The 25,620-nt window shown below is 41.4% G+C and overlaps 2 protein-coding genes across 4 annotated transcripts; one reads left to right on the top strand and one right to left on the bottom strand.

Moving 5' to 3' along the window:
• Positions 1–1,774: 1,774 nt before the first annotated feature.
• On the top strand, positions 1,775–23,653 carry LOC311490816 (protein shisa-like-2A; the record flags this gene model as incomplete). The annotated part of the gene is made up of 3 exons (XM_084548529.1): positions 1,775–1,956; positions 7,025–7,161; positions 22,948–23,653. 3 exons carry the CDS (start codon positions 1,775–1,777, stop codon positions 23,133–23,135), a joined length of 507 nt encoding a protein of 168 aa, XP_084404655.1. The 3' UTR covers positions 23,136–23,653.
• On the bottom strand, positions 7,268–20,684 carry LOC311490815 (uncharacterized protein). 3 transcript variants are annotated; one of them, XM_084548528.1, is made up of 5 exons: positions 20,424–20,684; positions 19,959–20,057; positions 11,076–11,322; positions 10,252–10,366; positions 7,268–10,028 (listed from the first exon to the last, which is right to left on the bottom strand). In XM_084548528.1, exons 1-5 carry the CDS (start codon positions 20,626–20,628, stop codon positions 9,273–9,275), a joined length of 1,422 nt encoding a protein of 473 aa, XP_084404654.1. In that variant the 5' UTR covers positions 20,629–20,684; the 3' UTR covers positions 7,268–9,272. The 3 variants fall into 3 exon arrangements, with proteins under 3 accessions (XP_084404654.1, XP_084404653.1, XP_084404652.1); XM_084548527.1 differs by lacking the exons at positions 19,959–20,057; positions 20,424–20,684 and having other exon boundaries at positions 7,268–10,013; positions 11,076–11,827; XM_084548526.1 differs by lacking the exons at positions 19,959–20,057; positions 20,424–20,684 and having other exon boundaries at positions 11,076–11,827.
• Positions 23,654–25,620: the final 1,967 nt, after the last annotated feature.

Raw genomic sequence — 25,620 nt, forward strand, 5'->3', positions numbered from 1 at the left:
GTGGTTCACATCAAGTACAAAAACTCTGCATTAGTCATTTGACTATATATCTGTCTTTTAATTCAAACTTTTTTTGTGTTTGTTTGTGTTTGTATGTGTTTTTTAAGCAGCAACTCTACTATGACCCTGAGGCCAATCTTGCGTGGAGGCAGTTCAACACAACACCTGCTGTAGGAGCTCCAGCCCTTATTGTAATTCTCTCTCATTTTCCCTGATGTTTGGGAAAAAAGTATCTGGAAAGTTTGATGTGCAGAGGCGTTTAATATGATTTAAATGTATTATAAAGTGTATAAAGTTCATACTGCAGTTTCAACTGGGTGATATGAGACAAAAAGTTTTAATCTGTTTGGGGCGGCTATGGCTCAGTAGGAAGGGTTGTCCACAAACCAGAGGGTTAGCGGTTCATGCGACATGCCTAAGTGTCTTTGAGCAAGACACTGAACTCCAAGTTGCTCCAGTGCGTGGCACTGGTGTGTTAATATGTGTGTGCTTGTGTTAGCGAATGGGTAGATGTGTCTGTGACTGTGAAACACTTTGAGTATCAATAAGTAGGAAGGCGCTATATAAAAAAAAGGCCATTTACCATAATGAGCGATATTTTCCGAGCTCTATAATCCACCAGTATTAGTAGCCTACCTAACAGAATCCTGTCCTTAATGGCCTTGGCCTTGCTTTTATATAGCGCTTTTCTACCTATTGGTACTCAAAGCGCTTTACAGTCACAGACACAGCTACCCATTCCCTCACACAAGCACTCACACATTCACATTCACACATTCGCTAACCCTCTGGTTCGTGTTCCAATATGTGGTGAAAAAAAAAGACTTGCATCTGTACAAATTGAAGCGAGACAAAAAATAGGAAAATAGGTGTAAATATACGCTACATACATAGGAAGGATAATGGTAAGGTGCAATGATAAGGATGGGGTTATCTTTTACAGAATGGTGAGTTGTTGTAAAAATGAGTTGAGTAGGGTATGAAAATAGTCCTGGAGCGTTCACTGTGGGAGCGGAGCTGGATCGGTCTGTTGGAGAATGAACTCTGCTGCACCTCTAAAGTTGGGGAAGTGGGTGTGACAGATTGTCCATGATGGAGAGCATTTTGTCACTGAGACAAACGTCTCCAACTCGCTGCCAATAACGTGACCAGCATTAGTGTCTTAGTGGGGGCCTTTGGGTCCTGCGGGTCAATGGGAGGGGCCTCTCATATCACAGATCATATCACAGATACTCAATAAGTTTGGGATCTAGTGAATTTGGAGGCCAGTTTTTTTGAGTTGTTCCTAAACCATTTTTGTGCGTGTGTCAGGCTGCATCCTGCAGGGGATGACTGCTCCATCAAGGAGTGTCATTGCTGTGGGGTGGGGGTGCCTGGTCTGGTCTAGGTGGGTGGTTAATTTTGCACTTGCTGCTCGTTGCACTCTGGTAAGATGCCAAACTGCATTTCATTGTGTATGTACCCATACCATATGCAGTGGCAAAAAAGCTGAATCTATTCTATATGTAATGATGTTGTCTAAATAGCACGGACATAATGTATAGCTTTTGTAAATATATAGAGAGTGTATCTATGTGACAAGAGATTGAGGAAGGGAGAGAGAGAGAAAGAGAGAGAGAGATGGGTGGGAGGGTGCAGTGCAGCCTGTGCGTTTCACAGCTGGATGATGATATGATGTGAGGTCGCTCCAACGGGAGATGGAAGGACTGAGGCTTTCAACGTGCACCGCAACACACTCCGTCCGCTGTATATGCGCGGGCAGTCTTCGTCTAATATGAGCGCGGACTGCGAAAGTTACTACACCGAGGAAAAGGTGTTCGTGGAGGGCTTCAGGTGTCCGAAAGCGAGCAGTGACACCACGGCACTCTTCTGCTGCGGGTTCAGTGACTTGAAGTACTGCTGCGATGACCCCAACAGCTTTTTCCCCTACGAATATGGATACATGTGGTGGTTAAGGTAAGAGGGGGTTAACGCCCATGATTGCTGCATTGTTTTTTTTTTGTTGTTTTTTTTTTTTCATCCAACAGTTTACCTGTCAGACATGGGGAGGGTTAATGATGCTGATTTCATGTAATTGTTATTCTGCAATCTAGTTCACACACACACAGCTCGAGAAAAACACCTGGAGCTTTAAATGGATTAAAAAAAACAACACGTGGGCAAGGCATAGGCCTATTTATGTCTCTGCTACTTTCCGCGTCATTCCACTGCATGTCAGAGGACTTTTTGACAGCTTTACTTTGCGAATTCTTATTGATTATAAATATATGTATTCGTCTGATTTAATGATTTCCGTCTAAATGGGTGAATGCAGGGGTGTAGATCCGATGTCAGGATTGGGGGGGACACAAAAGTGATTTTTGTTTTTTGTCGGTATGCAACTCATACCATGGCACCATACCAATCATTTCTTTTTAGATGTGAATGTAAAATGTGAAGAATGTGAAGTCCGAAAATACATTTGTTCAATTTCGAATAATTTTTATTGGGGGGGACAATTCATGTTTTTCACAAATTGGGGGGGACATGTCCCCCCCATCCCCCCCCCCCCCGGGATCTGCACCCATGGGTGAATGGGTCAGCGACATCTCGACTGATCTGCACCCTCACATCTGTCCAAACTTATTTGATTTACGGCACATCCTTCATAATTCTTAAGTGACAAGAGGCATTAAAAAGCTGACTAGAAAAAAAAGCTGAAACACAGACGTAGAGGGGGTCGATTCTGAATCACATGACGTCCCCAGGTAAAAGGGCTTCATACCAACTGAAATCTATCCGCTGACATTTCGAAGCTTGTGCCTGTTGATTCTAATCAGAGTAATTGCCTGCCGTGCCATTAATTATAGGATGTCATGTGAGTCGGTAAAAGACAGGTGAACTTTAAAGCTACTCAATAGCAGATGGATTCAGAAAGGGTAGTCAGTGTTGTTTGTTTGTTAGTTCTAACAGCAAATGTAGGTGAAAATATAGAATCTTTATTTAACTGTCCCGGCCGACTGGGCCTTTCTGTGTGGAGTTTGCATGTTCTCCCTGTGTCTGCGTGGGTACTCCGGCCCCCCACTGTCCGAAGACATGCTCATTAGGTTAATTGGCGATTCTATCAATCATCAGTTAACCTAACGATCAGTCACCTAGGCGATTGATCTTAACCACCATATGTGCGAGTGTGAATGGTTGTCTGTTTGCCTGTCTCTCTGTTGGCCCTGCAACATACTGGCAACCATACTGCCCCCCCCCCCCCATCATCCTCTCTCAAGAAATGGTTTTGTTTATGAATTTATTTTGATGTAATAGGCCTACACCAAAATACACTACACCACCCGCCACCGTCTGGAGTGATGTAATTCACATGCAAACCTGGGCTACAGGTGTGTGATGCGCTATGCTGATGTTGGTTTTTAACCATGTGTAAACTGAACCTTTATGTCATGCATAAAGTGTCTTTTACATTAGATAGATAGATAGATAGATAGATAGATAGATAGATAGATAGAGTGGGGAATATCTGTGTGGGGAGGTGTAGTCAGCTGTGTTCCCATGGTCTGGTCCTGTGGGCTCACCGCAGGGGGGAGGAGTGGGAGGTGGGACATGCGGGAGCACTGTAGGCATTGTGATATGAATCACATTGCAATGCTCTGTAGCATCGTGGAGGCTTCAAATGACAAAATGGATATGACACCAACAGAGCATTTAATAAACATATGCTGCAGTTTACAAAAACCAGAGAAACAGTGGTAAACAACTTAACAGTTTGAGTTTACTTCCTGCATCGCCCTCTATTTTTATATTACATTTCCTGGTGATAGTGTTAAAAAAAAAAAAAATTCTCAACATAAATAGCATGCTCAGTTTAATACTCTTCATCTGGACATTGTAACCAAACAGTGAGAACTGCATTACTGTACCTAGTTAAACCAAATATTTCACAACAAGGCACAAAAAAGTTTCAAAAGGATCTGATTACACATGTCAGAATATAAAATGTGCAACACTCAGGGGTATGAAGGATTCATCTAATGATGTACCTAGTTTGTTAAGGTTTATGCGTGTCATGATGCAGTAGCATTAAATGTAATAAGAATCTGTCTGAAACACGTCAGTGGTCCAATACACGAGGGCTATGTCTCTCATGGTGCAGAACAGGCACTCATGTAATCCGGAATGAATGCAGAGCACATGGCTCACACACCCTGCTGCTCATATTTAAAGCTGACTAGCAACACAAGAGAGTAAATACCTTTAACACATCGCTTTATCCTTTGAGAGCGCAGTAATTATCTGGGTGCTCGGCAGTGAGGAGAAAATCAACTGGGATATTTGTATTATTGTTCAGGCTTCCATGCTGAGGCTTAATTCAAGCCCACATCAATAGGTTCTAACAGATAACGAACAAAGTAATCATTCAAATAGAATAGCAGGCATGAGGAGGCATGTAAAAGTTTAATCAAGAATCACCATGACTTTCAATTTCACGTTTTCCCCACTGTTTGTACTTCAGATATCTGGACGTGTGTTTGTTAACTGCAACTTGCAAAGGCCAAGTATATGTTCAGTTGCTTTGCAAAACAGAAATACTGTTTGTTCTATGCTGGGTCAGCTTTAAGCATGGTGATCGAGAGTGCATGGAATTAGGTCTAAACCACTGATAGAACCGAACGTCAACATGTACCCTTTGTTCAAAAGAGAAGCCAACCACTCATGCTGAAGGTGGATGGCATTGGTAATGGCATTGGTTCAGGATTTCACCAGGCTGGAGAAGCTCTACCACCGCTTTGCTCCCCAAACTGCTCACCTGAGACCAGTCCATGGAGAAACGGGTGTCACCCAGAGCTTCTATAGCCTCACCGCAGAGAAACGTTACTTGAGATGGACCTGGTGGGCTCTTCTCCCCGTTTTACATACATCCTCAACAGACTGTTTGATGTCTTGAAGCAGCTCGACATCGTTAATCGGGACCTGGGTCACCATTGGCTCTAAGGAAAAGACTTGTATTGAACAAGGAAAAATAACATATGCATGCTATTATAACTATGTTCTAATTTGACTTATTACTTTTATCAAATAATCTGAGCCATATTTGTTAAACATTCGGGCAGAATCTCTGAAAATAAGCATTTCTGCAGGAATATTTAACAAATATGAATCAAATTCTTTGATAAATGTAATAAGTCAAATTAGAACATAGTTATATAAGTATGCATATGTATGTTATTTTTCCTTGTTGATAACTGATATGCTGCTGAGATGGTAATCAATTAAAAAATAAATTAAGACTTTACTTGTTCTGCTTGCACAGCTATATAAAAATGAGTAAACCATCTTGAGATGTCTCCTGAAGAGTGGCGTTATAGCTCAGTGTAGTGGAGGTCATCTTTGCTGTGCCTGAGTCCTCCTAACTCCCCACTAATGAGGAGTAGTGTGAGTGGAGCTGAGGTGGCTGATGCCAAGGCAGACAGAAAGCAGCCTTGGAGAGCATTTTTCAAATGCTACTTTGAAGAAGTGCAGTCTTTGGTACTTCAGTGTTAGCTTGGTTTGTCAGGCTCATTGAGGTTGAGACCCTGTGTGTCGACCGGCTCTGTTATCTATATCTATATAACGGTCACAGAGGCTCTTTCAGTGCTAATGATGGCCCTGCTTGCCCCGCAGCACCATTTAGGGACGGTTGTCAAAAATAATTTTTGCCTCTTTGCTTCAGTACTCATATCAGTAATAGTCACAAGTTTTCTATTCATGGAGTCAGTTTCTTAAAATGTCAATCAACTTTTTGTGCAGCAGCAGCCGCAGCCTCCCAGACACCATTCAGAGTGGAATACTGTTTTCCTTCATCATAAATCTCCTGTTTAAGAAGGGTTCACAAGTTCTCAGTAGGGTATAGGTCAGTTGAGGAAGGGGGTCACATCATTTTTCTTTCATCTTTAAGACCTTTACTTGCAAGCCACGTAACAGAGTACTTAGGTGCATGCAATGGAGCATGGTCCTGCATAAAAATTGTGGTCTTCTTCAAAGATGCAGACTTCTAAAACCTGGCAGTAGGTATAGGATGATTTTTGAGTCCATCTTCAACTCAAAAATGTCCAGCTAGCTCATCTTTAATAATATCAGCCCATAGAACCCCACCTCCACTTTGCTGGAGTCAAAGTGGATCTCTGTGCCCGTTACTGATCCAGCCACTGGCCCATCCATCTGGTCCATCAAGAGTCACAAACGTCTCATCAATCTATAAAACCTTTGAAAACTCTGTGTTCAGGTATTTCTTGGTCCAGTCTTGACTTTTCACAACTTATGTCTCTTGTTCAGTGGTGGTCTGGTTTCAACCTTCCTTTCCATGGCCATGTCTCTGAGCACTGAACAGTTTGTACTTCTGGACATCCCAGGTCGCTTGCAGCTCTGAAATACGACAGCAGCGGAGGATAACAGTCTCCTGGTAGCTTCACGTTTGATTCTTCTCAAATCTTTGGCAGTTAATTTGCATCTTTTTTTTTTTCTTAACACATTTCTTGCCACCCTGTTGACCATTTGCAACAAAGTGTTTGAAATTGCTTAGATATTGGGGTGTAATCACAGGACCATCAAATGGTGCTCCGTTCCTCTAAAATATTTTTTACAATTCAGGTTAGTTAAATCTCTTTTTTGCCCATTTTTCCTGAGAAAAAGAAGCTGCCTGATAATTATGCACATCGTGATATACAGTAGGGTGTATATCGCCTCTCTCATTACACAAATGCACATATCACCTATATCACCTGCACCATATGGTTTAATCCAATATGCATTCAAGTTAATACTACTTGGAGTTGGAAAATATGCATAAACATTATGATTTTTTTTTTTAGGTACAATAATATTGTATCTACTTTGGTGGCATCTTTAACTCTTTAATAAAAGGAGTTCATTCAGTGTTTCTATGGTCAGTGCAGTGTGTGTGCTCTCTTAACTCTGCTCTACAGGTTAAATCCATTCCTCATCCAGTATACTGACAGCACTGTACTACTCCTTCTGTGTCTTTTTTTCTGACTTTTAGTCTCGGCGCTCTGGTGGGTCTCTCCGTAGCAGCTGTTATTCTCCTTGCCTTCATCATCACTCTATGCGTCCTCTGCTACCTGTTCATCACCACCAAACCCAGAGGTCTGGACAATGGGCTGCCTCTCCGAGCGCCAGGTACAGACTGCGTCTCTGTGCAGGGGGAAGATCTGTTAACACACATTTAAGGGCGATTTATAACTTTACCGTACCTTATTATTTTCTAATTTTTGGGACATGATTAGTTAGGACTGTTAGTTCATTTAAGTTTTAGTCTGACAATAATGATAAAACTACTGACCGAGCAAAAAAAACACGATTGAATAGAAAGGACATATTCACAAACCCATTTTTGGAACATTTCAGACCATAGGAGCAACACTTTTGTGATACTCCCTACATAGAGAAGGAAGAAATTGTGTACTTGTGTGGGTGTACCTCAGTTACGTATTTTTTTGCAATGTCGCTTTAGTCCTAAAGTGAAATATGTCCTTGCGTTTTTCATATGGAGAGTTATAACTTGATTTATCTACTTTTAAAGCTATATTCATACTCCTGCAGAAAAGCAGTTGAAGAAAAAACAAAGCACCTTTCACCATTTATACATACTGAAAGGACTGGATGTATGCTTTCCTTGCAAGAAATAAGAACGTCTTTGACCTCACAGTTGTATGTAATTACACAAAATCTTTTTCCACGCATCACTTATATTTTATACTTAAGCATCAAATCATATCTTTTTATCAACTACATGATTGTGTGACAAAATAAAAGGTGCAAATTAAGTTGACTGCATATTTCTCTCAGGAGTTGGTAGAGATCAAAATCGGGTTAAAAGTTGAATGAATACTTTATCAAGTGGACAGAAACATGGTTCAAATTTAAAACAATTTATTTTTTTATTTCCCCAAGTGTTGTGAGCAGTTATTATGTTACTGCTCCAATGAATCCAGAATCCTCTCAGCTCAATAGACTGGGGAGGTCAGGTCACCTGATGCAACACTTAGATACTTTGGTCCTTCATCAGAGTCCCTGCAGACCAGATGAGGTGGATTGTCACTTCAGAATATTCATTCATTCATTCATTCATTCATCTTCTGTACCCACTTATTCCTGTTAAGGGTCGCGGGGGTCTGCTGGAGCCTATCCCAGCTGTCATCGGGCGAGAGGCGGGGGTACACCCTGGACAGGTCGGCAGTCTATCGCAGGGACTTCAGAATATTTTAGTGGCATTTTGCTGGTCACGTGCCATCTTGAATTGTGAATAATTGGCCAACAGTGTCAGCAGAAAAGTCACTCTAAAATTTCACAGCTCCTAAACAAGTTCTTAAGACGTATAAGACGTAATGTAATTTCCAACTTCCACATGAGTAATTAGCACATTTGTATAATAGCCAAAGGTAACTTTATTGTGCATAATTTAATAAACCAACGTCATAACTTTTCTAATGAGAGAGCCAACTCTCCTCTACAGTGGCCCCCCTGATGTTGCTCCACTCATAACAACAATGGCTATCCTCTGATGTCCCTATGGTTGATTGTGCACTTGGGAAAGTGCAAGAAGGAAGTGTCTTGTCCCATCATTTGCCAATAAGGAGCCCCCAGAAAACCCCCGCAGCTCGACTGCATAAGATGGAGAGCGGCACAGGAAAGCTCAAATGAGTAACACCAATTAAGAAGGCCTCATGTCACCTCCTCCAAATTCACAACACGCAACAAAGCTCTTCTGAAAATCTCAACACAAAAAGGCCAAACCATCAGACTGCAGACATGAGGAGGGAGCTGGAGATGGAATCTGCGGCAGTAGAGGAGTATTGCAGAGGACGTCAATCACGACCACTGTGGCTTCCTTATCCACTCAGATGCTCCAGGGATGGGGTCATAACAGGATGGGATTGTGTATGATCCCAATGAGCAGCCAGTATTTGATCTGGTGGAAATAAAATGCCCAAATGTGCAGCGCTATGTTGACTGCCCATATATTAAGATCAGTGAGGGCACACAGTCACTAAGGAAAACATATCTGTACTAATATTTGCAAAGAAAAACAGCAGTTCAGGCATTCATAATTTTTCTCACAGGAACAGAGTTTGAACAAAACACTCCAGTAGATTTCCACTGGAGAGGGGCAGTAAGCACAATGGATGCATTACTTGGGGTATACTATTTGACTTATATTAGGTCATATACATATACACACCTTAGTATTTGTTATTTTACAGATGTATAAATGTGTACAGTTTAAGGTCCTACATTGGTTTCTTGGCCTTTACAAGAGGTCCATTCTCATAGTTTGTAAGGAGACATGCCACAGTATACAGTTTGTTAACATTGCCAAAAAGCTGGAGTGGGATCTCTGTGTCCAAGAACTTGTGTTCCTTTACTTGACATATGAGGCGCTCAACAAGCACCCTGAGGCATGTGATTGCCTCAGGCTCCCTGACCTCACAAGTAGACATGTGGGACCTGCCAGAAAGAAATGCTGGCCTATAGACCTTGCATGGCACAAGGTCATCGACAAGAAACCCTTTGTCAACCATGATAGCCATCCCAGGTGTTAACAGGGACAGAATTCCAGACTCTCGCATGATCTGCTGGTCACTGATGGATCCGGCACACAGTGAAGAGATGAAGGTTACTGCTCCATATGGAGCAACTCCAATTAGGCCTTTCAGGGTACAGTTGGACTTGTATGCAGAGAGGACTTCACTTTGGAGAAGAGGTGAGGATGGACACTGGCACCTCAGCTCTATGCAGTCCAGGATAACTGTAGTGTCTGCATAGTCCATGAACTCTGGTGGTAAATGTTCCACTATCGTGTCCACTGGTAACCAAATCCTCACAGCTCCTAGGATGATATAGAGGAAGTTGCTCCATGTTGTGATGATCCTGTTGACTGTGGATTGGTCGATTCCATATCTATCAGCAAGGTCCTGCTGCTTTAAGCCCAGGGCCAGGTAGTTGAGGAATAAGAACATCTCATCTATTTGCTGCAGGGAATGAGTCTGTTAAAACAAATAGTAGTAAAGTAACAAAGCCACTTTATTTAATACAATAAGATGAATGAATTCAATCCAAATGTACATTTTCAGTAATTTCTAATAGATTTAATGTAAATTATATGTTTAATTGACGAGTGTAATAAAATGAACCGTAGAGTTGCTGAATGTTTTATATTGATATACTATGTCAACTAATATGCCAAATAATAAATCATTCAGTACTTACTGCCACACTTTGCTCTGTGAAGGTGCCTCTCTGAGCCCAGGTCACTTTTATCAGAAATGGTAGCGATGGCTCTATTAGTGCCCAGAAGCGCATGAGGTGGCCATAGGATGCAAATCTGCACGATACAATTCAGACACGTTACCATTTAATGTTCTACTCTACCAATGCCTCCGTTTCTCATACATATTCAGAGGTGGGTAGATTAGCCTAGAATTGTACTAAAGTAGGAGTACCGTTACTTCCAAAAAATATTACTTGAGTAGAAGTAAAAACATCCTCAAAAAAAAAAAAGACTTGAGTAAGAGTTACCAAGATGTGGTTAAAAGACTAGGCTACTGAAGGACTGCTTAACTGTTTGATCATAATGTCTGATTATATTATGCCTGTGGTTTGAACTGACTGTCTTTATACAGTCTATGGTCTGGTTTGAACTGTGCAAACTACTTCCGGTGTTCCGCCACTTTGTGTGGTCATGTGACTGCATGGCTACGTCTGATTGGTCAAACGGAGTCATGTGATTAGCGTTGCCTGATTAGTGAAAGACAGCTTTGTGATTGGTAGATACACCGGCGGCAAAAATAAAGCCTATCAAATATGTAGAATAAATGTAGAAATAAAAAAAACCAACGATTCGATTGTAGCCCAGTGTTGCGGAGTAAGAAAGGCGTTTCTTCATCACAAATAAAAGTAAAAAATATGGTGCAGTAAAACTACTCATTAGTAAAAAAAAAAGTAAATTTCTCAAGTAAATGTAACTGACTACCCACCTCTGCATACCATTAATATTAAGTAATGTTATTGTCAGCGTAACGGCGACATCATACCTTGTGAAAAAGCGAATGTCTTTGTCGGAGGCTGCAAAACGGTGGATCCCAAAACGCTGCATCAAAGCTTGCTCCTCAACCTGTTTCCTCTGCGGCAGAATCTCCTCTCTGAGAGTTGGACCAACAGCGGGAGTATATGGAGCTGAAGCGTAATCGTGGTCAGGGGGAATCGTAGGCCTATTTGCCCTCTCCTCGCTGCGTGCGACATTATCCGCGGGTCGTTCTCTCTTCTTCCAACCCCCCGGTCCTGGTAGATAAACAGAGTAATTGTTCCACTCAAATAACGTTGGGACTGCTCCCTTCTTTAACAGTCGGCGCCCACCCTCAGACTGTGGCTCTCGGACATCGTCTTTTTTAAAATGCCGGCTACAAACACGGATATGGGGACGCACTGTGAGATTATCCCGACGGATAGCGACAATCCATTTTTGCCTAGTTTCCTCACCGGTGGGAAATGTGTGAAAGCTAAGTATTCTGTTGTATTTACTGGCTGCTTGACACAAAGGCACACAACAGTGTTCCGCTGTTGTGCCCTCGGTTGGCTGAAATTTAAACATCCCTTTAAAAGACATGGTAAAGCCACCGAGGAAAAAACAAAACAATAAATACAATGAGACCGGAGGTGATTGAACTGGCTCAGAATTTAGCGGAAGTACGTCATCACCGCTTTTCTCTAAATTAAATTACACCTAAGCAAGTAGAATGTATTTTATGTTCTTATCTTATTTTTGATTTTTTATTTTTTTTTACCCCGAAAGTCCTTATGACCAGTGATTGAGCACGTCTGCATTATTTGTATATACAAGTTTTTTTCCCCAGTAGTTTGCCTAAACTAAAACACTAAAATACACGTCAAATACAGTGTTTTCTGTCATTTTAGGCAGTTGAAATAATGCTGATGCATGTTTAAGTTACCATTTTTTGCGAAGTTTTGTTTTCGTTAGTTATTAGGATGTGACATCATGGTGACTATTAGTTGCTATAGCAACCGCTCCAGCTATAAGATATTTTTGTTTCCGAAATTACTGACAATGATCGAAATTGAGGTCCCACAAAGTTTTTCCACCAGCAATAGGCAATATACTTCTCTGTGATGAACGCTAACGCTAGACACTCAACAAACCTCCTCTCCTTTTGTCTGACTTGTTAGTTAGACCTTTTTCAGTTTGTACATATTGATGACATGGAACGTATCCATTTTGGCAACGGAAGTATTGCGGAGATAAACAGCTTGTCAAACTATGCAAGGGGATTGTCAACTAAAGATCGTGAATGTTACCTTAACAAGTTGACTTTGACAAATGGTGTCCGACTTCCAGATTCGTGTTCTATTTATGAGTGGGTTGATGACGTTAGCAAGTGGCCGAACATACAGTGGCCAGATATATACCTATATAATTGAGAAACCCAGCGTGTACATCACATACAATACAAATACTGTATGTATACTGTATACAAATACAAAATCGTGTACAACCGAGCGTGTACACCACATACTGTACAATAACAATCTAGTATGTTATTTTCCACCGACCAATAACTCGGTCTACATGGATCCTCACACGAGAAAGTTGTCTATATGTGTCCACTTCCTGTGCAGAAAGCTGCTTCTTTCCTTTTGTGAAATGAGGGATACAAAGGGTTGCGCCATAGGCCGCAAGCTCGTCTCTGATGAGAAGTCTAAAACCTCATCCCTAGGCTCCAAAAGTTTGAGGAAACCTGACTCCTTAGTGATCTGCTTGTCTGAAACCCGTCCACCCCACCAAGGAGACAGAAATGAAATTGCACCAGCTGGAGTGAGGCCGATCAAATATTTGATGGTGGTGTTGTGTTTATAGTTTGACCATGTCTAGGCCCTGGAAGTCAGATTCCTGTGCAATCTATTATGCACCGGCATCTTTTGAAGTTGCGCTTGAATATTTTTGGCATATTTGTTAAGTATAGCAACCTTACTTAGCCATTTAATGAGTGGCTTGAGGACCAAGGCCATAGCAGGGGCCCTGCTCCGCAAAATATTTGATATGGTAGTTTTTGATACCTGAAACCTATAAACCAAGTCAGTATTACATAGGCCCAACCTTAATTTCATCAATATAATCACTAGGTGGTCCTCTACTGTAAGTTTGTTGTGAATTCTTTCTACGCTGCCCATTATTTTTGTAGTCAGTCATTTAAAGACCACAGAGGTCAGTCCTGTTACAAAAATCTATTGTCCAATGTTGCACTTAACAGTGGTGTAGGAGAATGTACATTTTTGCAGCTCCTGTCGCAGGTTGACATAGTCCTCCTGAGGTTGACTGTACCTCAGGTTCAGATCATCGTACTCTCTCTTTGGAACTGGGATATCCTCTTCAGCTTTAATGTAGAGAAGTGAAAAATGAGCCATGTGCTGCAGCCAATGCAAACACGTTCACATTTTTACCAATGAATTTTATTTTGGATTTTTCCATGACTGTGAGAAGATACATTATTGATCCCAGGGGGAGATTTTTCCTCTGCATTTGACCCATCCAGGGGCCAGTGTACACATCACACACAGACATACATAGCAATTGGAGCAGTGGGCCTGGCAGGAACACACACACACCGGACACACACTAGGAGCACACTGAATCTTTCTGTGAGGGTGGGAACCCTGACAATCAATCCCTTAATTGAAAGATGATATATTCATATATTCATAAATATATTCATACCACCACAATGATCCATGCTGCATTCTTGTTCTTGTGTTTCAGAAGGAACACGCTGATTTGCTGCAGTGTCGGGTCTGTCCTTTCTCCTCCTTTTCCTATGGTACCTACAGTAACAGCGGAAATTTACAGTTAGACTAATCCATATCTCAAAACAGCAGCCGTAGGGACCAAAGCTTATTCAAGAGAGGAAAACAAACAAAACAAAAAACGACTGAGAGGAGGGCAACTCTAATCTTACCTGTCCATCTTTGCATCTGAGTTCTGGCTTTGTTTTGTGCACTTAAACACTGATGGCACAAAATCAGGACTACTAGAGTCCAATGACGCCTCGCCTGCAAAAATAAAACACAAACACGTTTGTTTAGCCTAGCAAGCTACTAGGCAAATCTAACGCCAGCTTATCAAACTTTAGCTGTATTTGATTATTATTCTATACCATACAGACAATCACTAATGTAAACAATGCTTTCCCGTAAAATCAAAGAGTAGGCTAGATAGATAACATTACCTGATATAAAGTGGGCACTGCAGACGCGAGCATTTTTGATTATGTCCTCGTTCCAGTCCACACGTTTAATCGCCTGCAGCCACAGACGCCGCCGGTTGCTCTGAAATGGTCGGGATCCTGTCGGAATCCTATAAAACTTTAATCCGCCGGTGGAATAGCGATTCGTACAACCGTATACGCAACAACCAGACATGTTGATGCTAAGAGCAGTTTGTAAATGCTTGCTAACCAGTTGCTACCTCGTCTTACTCAGAGCTGCCGGAAAATACCACCACTTCCGTTGCCGAAATGCGCGCGCATATATTATATGACGTTGGCTGAAAGAGAGTCCTGCGACAGGAGTTTGACACACTACGAGCAGAAAATGTAAAGCTGAAAGAGGAGCTGCAAAAATGTACATTCTCCTACACCACTGTTAAGTGCAACATTGGACAATTGATTTTTCTCACAGGACCGATCTCTGTGGTCGTTTTAGATTAGATTAGAATCAGCTTTATTGTCATTACACATGTACAAGTACAGAGCGAGCAGAGAGTACAGCACGGACGTAATAGTAAACAGAGACGGGTCAAGCACTAGGACCAAGCGGAAAACGGCCGCTCAAGCTGAAGCCCGTTTCCCTTAGTTTAGACCCGCCCACAAGCCCCTCGATTGGCTCTGCCGTTTCTTGTGTGATTGGCCGTCCCCGCTGTCACTCCACCTTGCTTGCATACCGGTCTGCCAGTCTGCGGTCAGGAGTCCTTGTTAACCTGCTACTGTAAGTTGGGCGTTTTGTTCTACCTGGGTCACGTCAGCTAGAAGGATTGTAATATCAGAGGTTTCATTTACATGAAATGCGTTACACCCATCCTGCAACACCTTCACTGGCTCCCAATAAAGCAGCATATCCACTTGTTGTTGTTGTTATTATTATTAAAAAAGGGAAAAATACACTACATACAAATGTGATTGTATACATCCAAACTCATGATAACTGTGAAACTACGTTTTTTCCTCTATAACCGTATCATCAAAATTGACGATTGTTGCACCCCAAATTTTATGCCATGCATCCTGAGTTGGAGTGAAGTTGACTAACAAGGTGAAAAAACAGAATTGGGTGATAATGTTTTGCTACATGCTTTACAACCAGTCAAACCAAAAAAGGGAACATTAAACTTAAAATCAGCAATAGAAAACTAGAAGAACTCCTAGAAAACACAGTGAACTGAAAGATTAGAGTTTTATTAAAAAATACGTGTCGATATCAATAGAAAATACGTTTGATAGAATGTTCGATTTGATAATTTCACTTGAACTCTGTTAGAGAAAAATAGGAAGAAAACCCCAAGCCAGAACTGCAAGTCATTCTGGGCAATGTAGGCAGAGGAAGGGCTTTAGCCTCTTGACCTATCACGGCCCAGCTAAGCCAGGTTGGTGGTTGCGTGAACGGCGTGGTTGCGTGAACGGCGTTGCGTGAAAGGAGAATATGTGTGTGACAGCACAAGATAAAATTGTAGATAAAAAAGGAAAGGTCACGTCACCAGTTTGGCAATATTTTGGTTATTTTAAGTCAGACAAGAGTCAGACCGATGTTGTCTGCAAACTTGGTAGCGAGTGAGCATATTAACAGGCTCTTGTCTCTCTTGATTAGTAGTGTAAGAGTCAGTTAAGTTTTGTTTATCTGCCGGCCGAGTGAGTGGCTGCTGACTCTCAGTTAAGCAGGGATCCACGAGCAGCGGTTATGAGTCGGTTAAGTTTCAATACTCTGCGTAAGTCAGTGAGTGTCTGAGTGCCTTAGTTTGCTAGTGGTCAAGTCGGGTAGAACGTTTTGTTTCTCTGCTGAGTGAGATGTAATATGTTTGAATGGTGCCGTTTATATCAATCAAACGTGGTAGGGCTCAACTGAGCCGACTCTAGATTCATGATTCTTGAGTCGTCTTTGATGGCCGGTTATATGAGCCGAATCTTTTTTTCCACCGCTACTGAATATTAATTAAAAATTCATCAAAATTAAATGCTATTGAATATGTCATTGTTATCATTTTTAAAAAATTAAAGTGACGGGTAAAAATAGATTATGACGGTATTTTTATGACCCTGTCAGTCAAAATGACAGACAACGAAAAAGTCAAGCGCAACCTCTGATCAAGAGGTACACGGCAGCAGTGCCATACGACAAAACATCAAACCAATATAAGGAAATAGCGGATGCAGTTCAGCACAGTTGAGAAGTCTGGGTAGAATAGGTTAAAAAAATCGAATCAATAATAATCGATATCGATTGATATGAAACACTTATATCGTGATAAATTTTTCAGCCATATCGCCCAGCCCTAATGAACATATTATACAGATGGATTTGTTCGTTAAATGTGAGTAGACTATAAAAAAGAACTATAACATAACATAATTTACAATAAAGGAGATGGGCAGATGATAAATTGGGCGATACAAAAACAGATAAAGTGAGAAATTTACAGCGCAGTTTACTTTGAGTGGCTGATTACAAAAGTAATGGGCAGCGCAGAAAGAATTCACAACAAACTTACAGTAGAGGACCACCTATTGATTATACTGATGAAATTAAGGTTGGGCCTATGTAATACTGACTTGGCTTATAGATTTCAGGTATCAAAAACCACCATATCAAACATTTTGCAGAGCAGGGTCCCTGCTATGGCCTTGGTCCTCAAGCCACTCATTAAATGGCCAAATAAGGGTGCTATACTTAAAAATCTGCCAAAAATATTCAAGCGCAACTTTAAAAGATGTCGGTGCATAATAGATTGCAGAGATTTTTATAGCTAGACCCAGTAATCTGACTTCCAGGGCCCAGACATGGTCAAAAAAATAAACACAACAACACCATCAAATATTTGAACGGCATCACTCCAGCTGGTGCAATTTCATTTCAGTCTCCTGGGTGGGGTGGACGGGTTTCAGATAAGCAGATCACTAAGGAGTCAGGTTTCCTCAAACGTTTGGAGCCATAGGGATAAGGTTTAAGCAGACAGAGGATTTCTCGTCAGAGACGAGCTTCCTAGCTCCCATGAGCCCTTGCGTGAATTATGGGTGAGACTTCCGGTATGAACCGGAACCGGCGTTTTTACATGCTAGCTGCCAGCGCTAATCCACTTTCTCCACTACTACGAGACGGAAACCATGTGGGAACACCAGCTGTCACAGCTCAAACAACACGACATTACAATCTCGCTGCTTAATAAGATAGAGGGGTGGGAAGATGACATGAAGAAGTGGCCTAAGATAACACAGTGGCAAATTTAGCTACTTTCTTAACTCCGTCGCTTCGCACGGAGGCAATGAATAATCTAAAAAGCTCTGAGGCGCATCAGTACCTGCACAGTAATAAGGTTGGATTAATTAATTAAGATGTTGTTGAAAATATAATGTTCAACATAAACATATGACACTTTTATTACACCCACTCCACCAATCTTCGATCAACTAACATGCGCTCCAGAAAGCAAGGGAAGATAAGATTAAAATACTGCATTGTTGAACATTTTGTTAAGTCTGTACTGAAATTGTGGCATTTTTAGTATCATACTGACCACCAGTCCAGACGCCTGACAAATATTACAATGCTGTGTTCTCCACACACGAAATCATACCTGTTATTCTCGTGAAACTGCTGTCAGTCCTCTTTAGCACCTGGCCCAACCACAAAGTAGGGTGAGGGTGTTCCTCCGTGGGCTTTTTGTCAACAAAATGAAACGAGCACACGTACAGTGTTTTCGGTGGTTTTTTCAAGTTGAGTTGTTTCAGCCACATCCTTCTGAGTTCCTCATTCCTCGGTAGGCGGTGGAAACTGTACCGACTCTCACAACAACATTCCCTCTTCGTCCGGGGTGCATGTTCAAAACACTGCTCTTGTAGCCATAGATTCAACTTCGCCTGGTTATTAGTACAACCGCGAACAGCGCAACATGTTCCCGAGCTGCGCAAGGACATTTAAATGCTGCGGGAGCTGATAATCGTTACTACTACTTCCGGTGTGTCACCGGAAGTTGGACCCATAATCGTTTCTACATCAGCGCCCCCAGGAATAAGGTGGTTAGTTTTCTTAAGTTTGGTTTAACCAGAACATTTTTAACATTTATATTTACATCCCACTCTGTAAACCAGGGCGGGATCAGCGGCAGCTTTGCGCATGCACCATTCATTTCCAGCCTGGACGCGGAGTGGCGTGGGTCTCCTCTCCATAGATCTATATGTATGTACATGTAGGCTATATATGTCTATGCTCCTCTCTCCTCTGACTGCAGCTGGGACTGCTGCGTGGGGCTACTGTGAGACTGACCGCCTGTGAGTGCTTTGGGACGGGGGACGGGGGAGGGCAGCACGGCAGCACCCGTTGCTTGTTCAGGACATTCACGAGTCTGGAGTCTCCAAGACACCAGAAAAGTCTCCAATAACACCAGAAAATGTCGCTAGTGGAAAGTCGCTGGATTTAGCGAGAGAGTAGATAGTCTAGTAAATTATGTTTTAACATTCACGGTGTGTATCTACCCCGACTTCAGGAGATGTAGCAGCCTGACGTCACAGAACAATGGCGGCGCCCACGGACATGCGCACCGTGAATGTTAAAACAATTTACTAAACTTCAAAATGGATTCATCTGTTTTTCTGTCATACTAGATATCATCCTATTACACAACATGACTTTTGCGTAAATATATGTCGCTATAATCTCTGCATAAAGTTGAAGATGAAGTGTAGCCTAACAACGACGAACGAGTCTGACAAAAAAGAGGAGGTTTGTTGAGTATCTACCATTAGCTTTCAGCACAGAGAGAAGTATATTACCTATTGCTGGTGAAAAAAAAATTGTGAGACCTCAATTTCGATCAATGTCAGTAACTTTGGAAACAAAACAAGTATTATCTTATCGCGGTCGGCCATGTTTGTTGTTTATGGTCAACTTCGTTCTCCTGGAACGCTTTGAGGTCGCATCTAGTACATTACAAGTGGTATAAATCCGACATCCCAGCTTTCTGGAATGCAGCATAATTGCCCCGACTTCGGTAGAGGGACCACAGACTTCTAGCACTTTTCTAGGTCTGAAATCCCAGAAACCTCCCAGTTTTCTGGAACGCAGCGGATGCAGCAGTCTGACGTCACAGAATAATGGCGGCGTCCATGAAGATGCACACCGTGAATGTTAAAACATAATTTACTAGACCATAAAATGCATTTAGATTTTCATACTAAATATCATCATATTACACATGTGTAGCCTAACGTTAAAAATACGATAGCGTAGTAAATTTGTATTGCGTTTTTTGGTAATTCTGTCGAGGTTGTTATTGTTTTTTGTATATATTTTTTTTGCCAAATTCCGTGCTGCTGTGACGCGGAAATTTCCCGTACGTGGGATAAATAAACAATGCCATATTGCCGGTGGAAAAAGTTTGGGAGACCTGTCTGTAAATTAGGAAACAAAACAAATATTATCTTATCGCGGTCGGTTTGTTGTTTATGTTCAACTTCGTTCTACTGGAATGATTTGAGGTCTCAAACTCAGGGAAAATAAATGGCGTCAGCGCCGATTTCAGGCTTTACTGCGCACTTTAAACAGATAAAACTCAACAGTTTATATATATCACGGACCCTTAGCATGCCCCAGGTGTGCTTTTTTCGAGTATTGAAACAGCCGGTGCGGACAATGTTCCTGACCTGCAGTATCCCGATATATTCTTCTCTTCTTTAAGGATGGCACATGCTTGAAGATGGATGGAACATAGTCAGGTGACCGAGGGTTATCGCTCTTTTTCCCTGAAACATATGTAAATAATGTTTCACATGTTTACATACTCATGGTTTAATGGATATAGTGGGTCTCTATGATTAATCCTAGGTCCTATGGCTTTTACATCATGCTTCCTTTGTACACAGAAACAGAAATGCAGAATGCACACTTGAATGACCTACATTCAAGACAGTAACGTAACTACAATAACAAGTAACTGTTTAATCCCGAATTTCTTTCTCATTTTGAGTTTTAGAGCTGAATGAGCAACACCCCTTTGTAATCCACGATATAAACATTAGCCTAACTCGCCTTTATGTAAAGAAATCTCGGACATCGTGTTAAAAATAAATAAACAAGACATTACACTTGGAAAACGCTGGATTCTGTACCTGATATAAAGTGATCGCTACACAAGCGAAATCCGTTTGTTGAGGGATCCCACCGCTCCGTTTTCTTGTGCCTGCTTCTGCTTCTGTTTATTGCAGTAATCCACATCTGCCGTCTTGCAGGATCTTTGGGAATCCTATAAAACGATTTCCCCTTTGCATGTCCCCGGTTATTCTTGCATCCTGGGGCACAACAGCTGTCGACCATTTTTGGTTCTAACTGGTACAAGGACAAATTAGTTGCCTGTAGTTGTCCACCGAGTAGTAATTCTTAAAGCGTCCTTTCCTGCCAATATGGCTGTGTTGTGATTGCCGGCGCAGGGTGACGTCAACTACCGGAGCTCAGAGCAGAGAGCAGTATTAATCAAACGGAAACCCCGAGTGAGTCCGGCGGAAGTGTGGGCGGGTAGTGCAGGCGGAAGTGTCGGCATCGATAACGCGGCTCTGCGTGGTAGTGTTGCCAACTTGGCGACTTTCTCGCTAAATCCAGCGGGTTTCCACAACTCTAGCGACATTTTCTGGTGTTATTGGAGACTTTTCTGGTGTCTTGGAGACTTGAAAGCACATATCGTTTTGCAGTTACTATCCTCAACAAGCAGCGGGTGCTGCCGTGAGCCCCTCCCCCGTCCCAAAGCACTCACAGGCGGTCAGTCTCACAGTAGCCCCACGCACCAGTCCCTGCTGCAGTCAGAGGAGAGAGGAGACCATTGACTGTATGGAGGAGACCCATGCCACTCCGCGTCCAGACTGTGAATGAATGGCGCATGCGCAAAGCTGCCGCTGATCCCGCCCTGGTTTACAATAGGAATCTATTTAGACTGTTAATTTTGTCAAGTTAAAGCCGTTTATTCAAAATATGTTAAAAATGTTGCAAAAAATAGTCATGTTTCACTATGACATGTTGTAGCCTCCTATTTCAATGGCAAAAAAAAAAAAACAAAAAAAAAACAAGAATGTTCATTTGTAGTAAACATATTCACGTTATTCCTACAGCGTCCATCACAGTTACATCCAAATTGCAAATAATGCGAATTAAAGGGGATTGTCGTTTCTTACAACCTGGACCTTACTTCTGGCATAAAATACGATCGTTTACTTACCCATATAACTTTAGTGTCATTTGACATTTGTTCGGGGCACCGAAACGCAGCCTCTAAATAACGCATTATCTACCGCGAAACTCGTGCGTTTCACCAATATTTTGTTATGATAAACTAGTGCTATTCCCCATTGAGTCTGGAGGTACCTGTCGTCATCATCTGGGGTCTGTAGATTGACCTACTAACCTATGACCTGGATGATGTCATCTCTGAGCAGCGTGTGCACCCGCAACGGTCCACTTGTTTACCTGGAATTTGCTCCTGCTAGTTTTTTGTAACATTGCTGAATATTTTTCCGATTTTGAGGTTGTGCACACAAAAACAATACACATTGTGTCAGTGTAATGCATAAGATACTCTGCTAATATCCATAAAAGGAATTTTTCCTGCTGTGCTTACCACTGAGCGTGACCATGTAGGAGCCAAAGCGATGTATTTCCCAGATAGGGATCATCTTGTGCGTGTTGTTGTCTGAGGTGGACTGGTGAGCACTAGAGTCAATGCAGAGGATAAATAAGGCCCAGACGATCCAGATGGCTCCTCATCTGCTCTGTGTTGGCTTTTGATTGGAGTGGATTCTTTGTGTTGTTTGTCACTATGTGTAGTGCTGCTGCTGCACTGTAATTTCCCAACTTGGGATCAATAAAATCTATCTATCTATCTATCTATCTATCTATCTATCTACGCATTGTTCAGCAGACGCACTGCGGATGGGAAAAAAAATGTTATGAATATGAACGGACGATTTTCTTTTTCTGTTTTAATGGCTCCAGTTGGACAAAATGTAAAGGAATAGAGGCACTTCCTCATATGGAATATCAGTATCACAAGTAGCTGCCATTACAATAGCTCATATTTCTTCCCACACACTAGTGTATGTTGATGCTTTCATCAGATTTTTCACAGAAAAGCTGCACAAAGCTTCCAATATCTATACAGGCTTTAAACATGTACCCGTCACCCACCCATACAAACTCTATTAATAAATAGTCTGGTTTAAAAATTCATATATTGCAAAAAATATAAATAAATCTTGCGACCCAAGAGGTTAAGACTTTACCTACTGATTAGTCTGATTAGGAACATTATGAGCCTGTTTATTTCCAGTAGTAGAAACAAATAAAATGGTAGCTTATCTGACTGCATCTTTTTGATTTTTGTTGGACCTATGATCTCTAGGATCTCATTGGCAGTATTCATTCATCTTCTGTAACGGCTTGTCCTGTGAAGGGTCACGGGGTCAGACAGTATTTCTTAGAGACTCTTGTCAAATATGAAAGCCTGCCTATCACCATCCCACAGTGATATTTTAATAACATGTAGTGCTTGATCCAGTTTAAGATAATGTGGTGAAAAAGCTTTACATTTGATAGTGTTCTGTCTGGCGGCATCTTCAGAAACATGAATATGAATTTTCTGTCTTTCAGCTTCACCCTCCAGTCCACAGCTACCCGGGCCCAGTCACATCAGTGCCCCTGCAGGTCCTCAAGGCCTCAGGAAGCACTTTCTGAGGGGCAAGTTGGACTGTGACAACCAGCCCCCGGAACCTGACCGTGTTTTCCAGCGTTGTTTCATGGCCACTGTCACGTCCATCAACGTTGAGGGTCCTTCATAGACCGACTGCCTATTTGTCTTTTGGAATGGCTACTTTTGCTTTCATTCCCATATGTTGGCCGCCTAACTGTACTTTTTCACTTTGTAAGAGACCAAGTTGAGCTGAATTTTGATTTAATGCAGTTACGGCTAGATGAAATAGAATAGAACTGCAAATCACTGGAATTCCTCCTAAAAGTCTGAGACAAAACTCCAATGATTTGAGCTGAAACTGTAGCAGAATTTTCAAACGTGTTTACGGTTGCTTATTGTTTTTTATTTCTTAGCTTTAATACGGGAAGTCACATAAATGATTTGTCCAATGTGTTTGTGTAATATGTACAGTATATGACAGAACATCAAGACAACAGAGAAGAGCTTTGGCTCCTTATAATGCACATGGAGAACACAACTATGATAGAAAATGACCACTATTTTTGCTGAATGTTGAATGTGTTCAACCAAGCATGGCAGCCTGAAGGAGAGCCAACCAAACAAAACTTGACAGCACAGTTATGGGCTGTGATTATGTAGACAACTAAATACTTGTGCTAAATCTGCAAAAGAGGGAAGTTTGAAGATGACGTGTGCTTTATTTTAAATAATAATAATAATACATTTTATTTATAAGCGCCTTTCAAGACTTACAAGGACACTGTACAAAAACTAAAGGACACAAAAAGTATGTGGTCTTAAATTATTTTTGGACGGATGAGATGAACTGAATTATAATAAATACATTTGTGCTTATTTCCCTAGAAATGATCCTGAAGTCCAGAGTCTGTTAAGACCTGTTGTTCACTTAGTTCACAGAGACATTTGAAGAGTTAAATGCGTTTTTTTAATGATGAGCAACCTCTGACATACGCTTGGGAATGTTTTGGTGGACCCAAAATGCAGAGTGATTTTGGCTCAGTAAATTGTTCTGGTCTCTGGGGGATACTGAGTTTACCCTCATTTATTTATGCCTGTTCTTTTTATTTAACCCGTTCTCTCCTGGACCGAGAAACTTTCAGCACTGAGAGCCACTGAACTGTTAATATGTTTCTCGCTGAGACTGTGTGTTTTTATGTGTACTAAAGATAACAATCCAGGGTTATCCAGTTTGTCAGGAAATCTTGGATAACCCTAAGAAAATCTTTAGAGATATCTGAGACATTACTGAAGGACCAGACTTCACTGACAGGTGAAGTAAATAACATTGACCATCTTGTGACAATTCAGTGTTCTGCTGGGAATCTTTTGGACCTGTCATTCATGTGGATGTTACTTAGACATGTAACACCCACCTAGACCAGACCAGACACCCCCACACCATAGCAATGACACTCCTTGATGCAAAAAGTATAGCACTGACTCTTAATCATTTTTAGGTTTTACAATGAATACTCATCCATGATGGTAAATGCATTTATATAGTGCTTTTCTACGTATTGACACTCAGAGGGCTTTATAGTCAAACATTCATTCACACAAGCGCTCACTTTCACACACCCATGCCACACTTGAGTGTCTTGCTCAAGGATACTTTGGCATGTTGTTCATGTACAGGTATTGGGGATCAGACCAATAAACCTTTGGTCTATGAACAACCCACTTTACCTACAGAGCCACATATGAATGTGGGAACAAAGATGTAGCAGTAACTGTTTTTATTACTGTATGCAGCCTACCCTTATATCTGTATTTTGCATTAACTAAAAAAGAAAAAAAGAAAGATTTGCACCTATAAATATTTCATTCACTTGAAGTAACACATGTTTATATACCTTGACAGGTGAATTTCTTGTAATGCGGGCAAATACAGCCCTTCATGTAAATATGAGATATAAAAGTAGACATTATGCATGCGATGGGATTGCATGGGATGACAGCAAATTGTCTCTCACTGCAGCAACAGAGCCAGAACATGACACAGCTGTGTTAAAGCTCAGTCAAACTAATTACATTTTACTTTGTGTAAAATGTCAGTAAGTGGTTATCCTTTAGGAGTGAGTAATTGCTTATTTCAGTTAAATATGGAACCAGCATTTCTATATCATCCAGACAAAGAGGACGAACAGAAAAGATAAAATATGGGTCCATATTCCTTTGTTTACAACACAAAGGCTTTCCAGCAGAGAGTAACATTACAGAACCAGTGAACCAGACACAAGAGCTTCAAGAGTATGACTTTGTTTGTATGTAGTAAGCAACAAAAAAAAAAGAAAAAAAAAGGAGTAAACAACACTAAGCTAGGAGGAAGGTAATGGGCATTACTTTTAGGTGATGTTTGTGGTAACTAGTGAGCTGGTTGTCAGTGTCTTGGCAATGTGTGTCCATGAATATGAGGGGCTTTTGGAGTAGCACTGAGGGCAGAGACATTTTTGTTTGGCTAACTCCACGTCAATGATGACATGAACTCCTCCTAAAGAAATGTAAAATATTTTAAAAGTAAATCAGGGGTACCTGTGGTCATCAGTCATGTGCTTAGAGCTTAAACCCTGTATAAAGAATCTGGATGCATG

The sequence above is a fragment of the Chelon labrosus genome (assembly GCF_963514085.1).
Source record: "Chelon labrosus genome assembly, chromosome: 7".
NCBI lineage: Eukaryota > Metazoa > Chordata > Actinopteri > Mugiliformes > Mugilidae > Chelon > Chelon labrosus.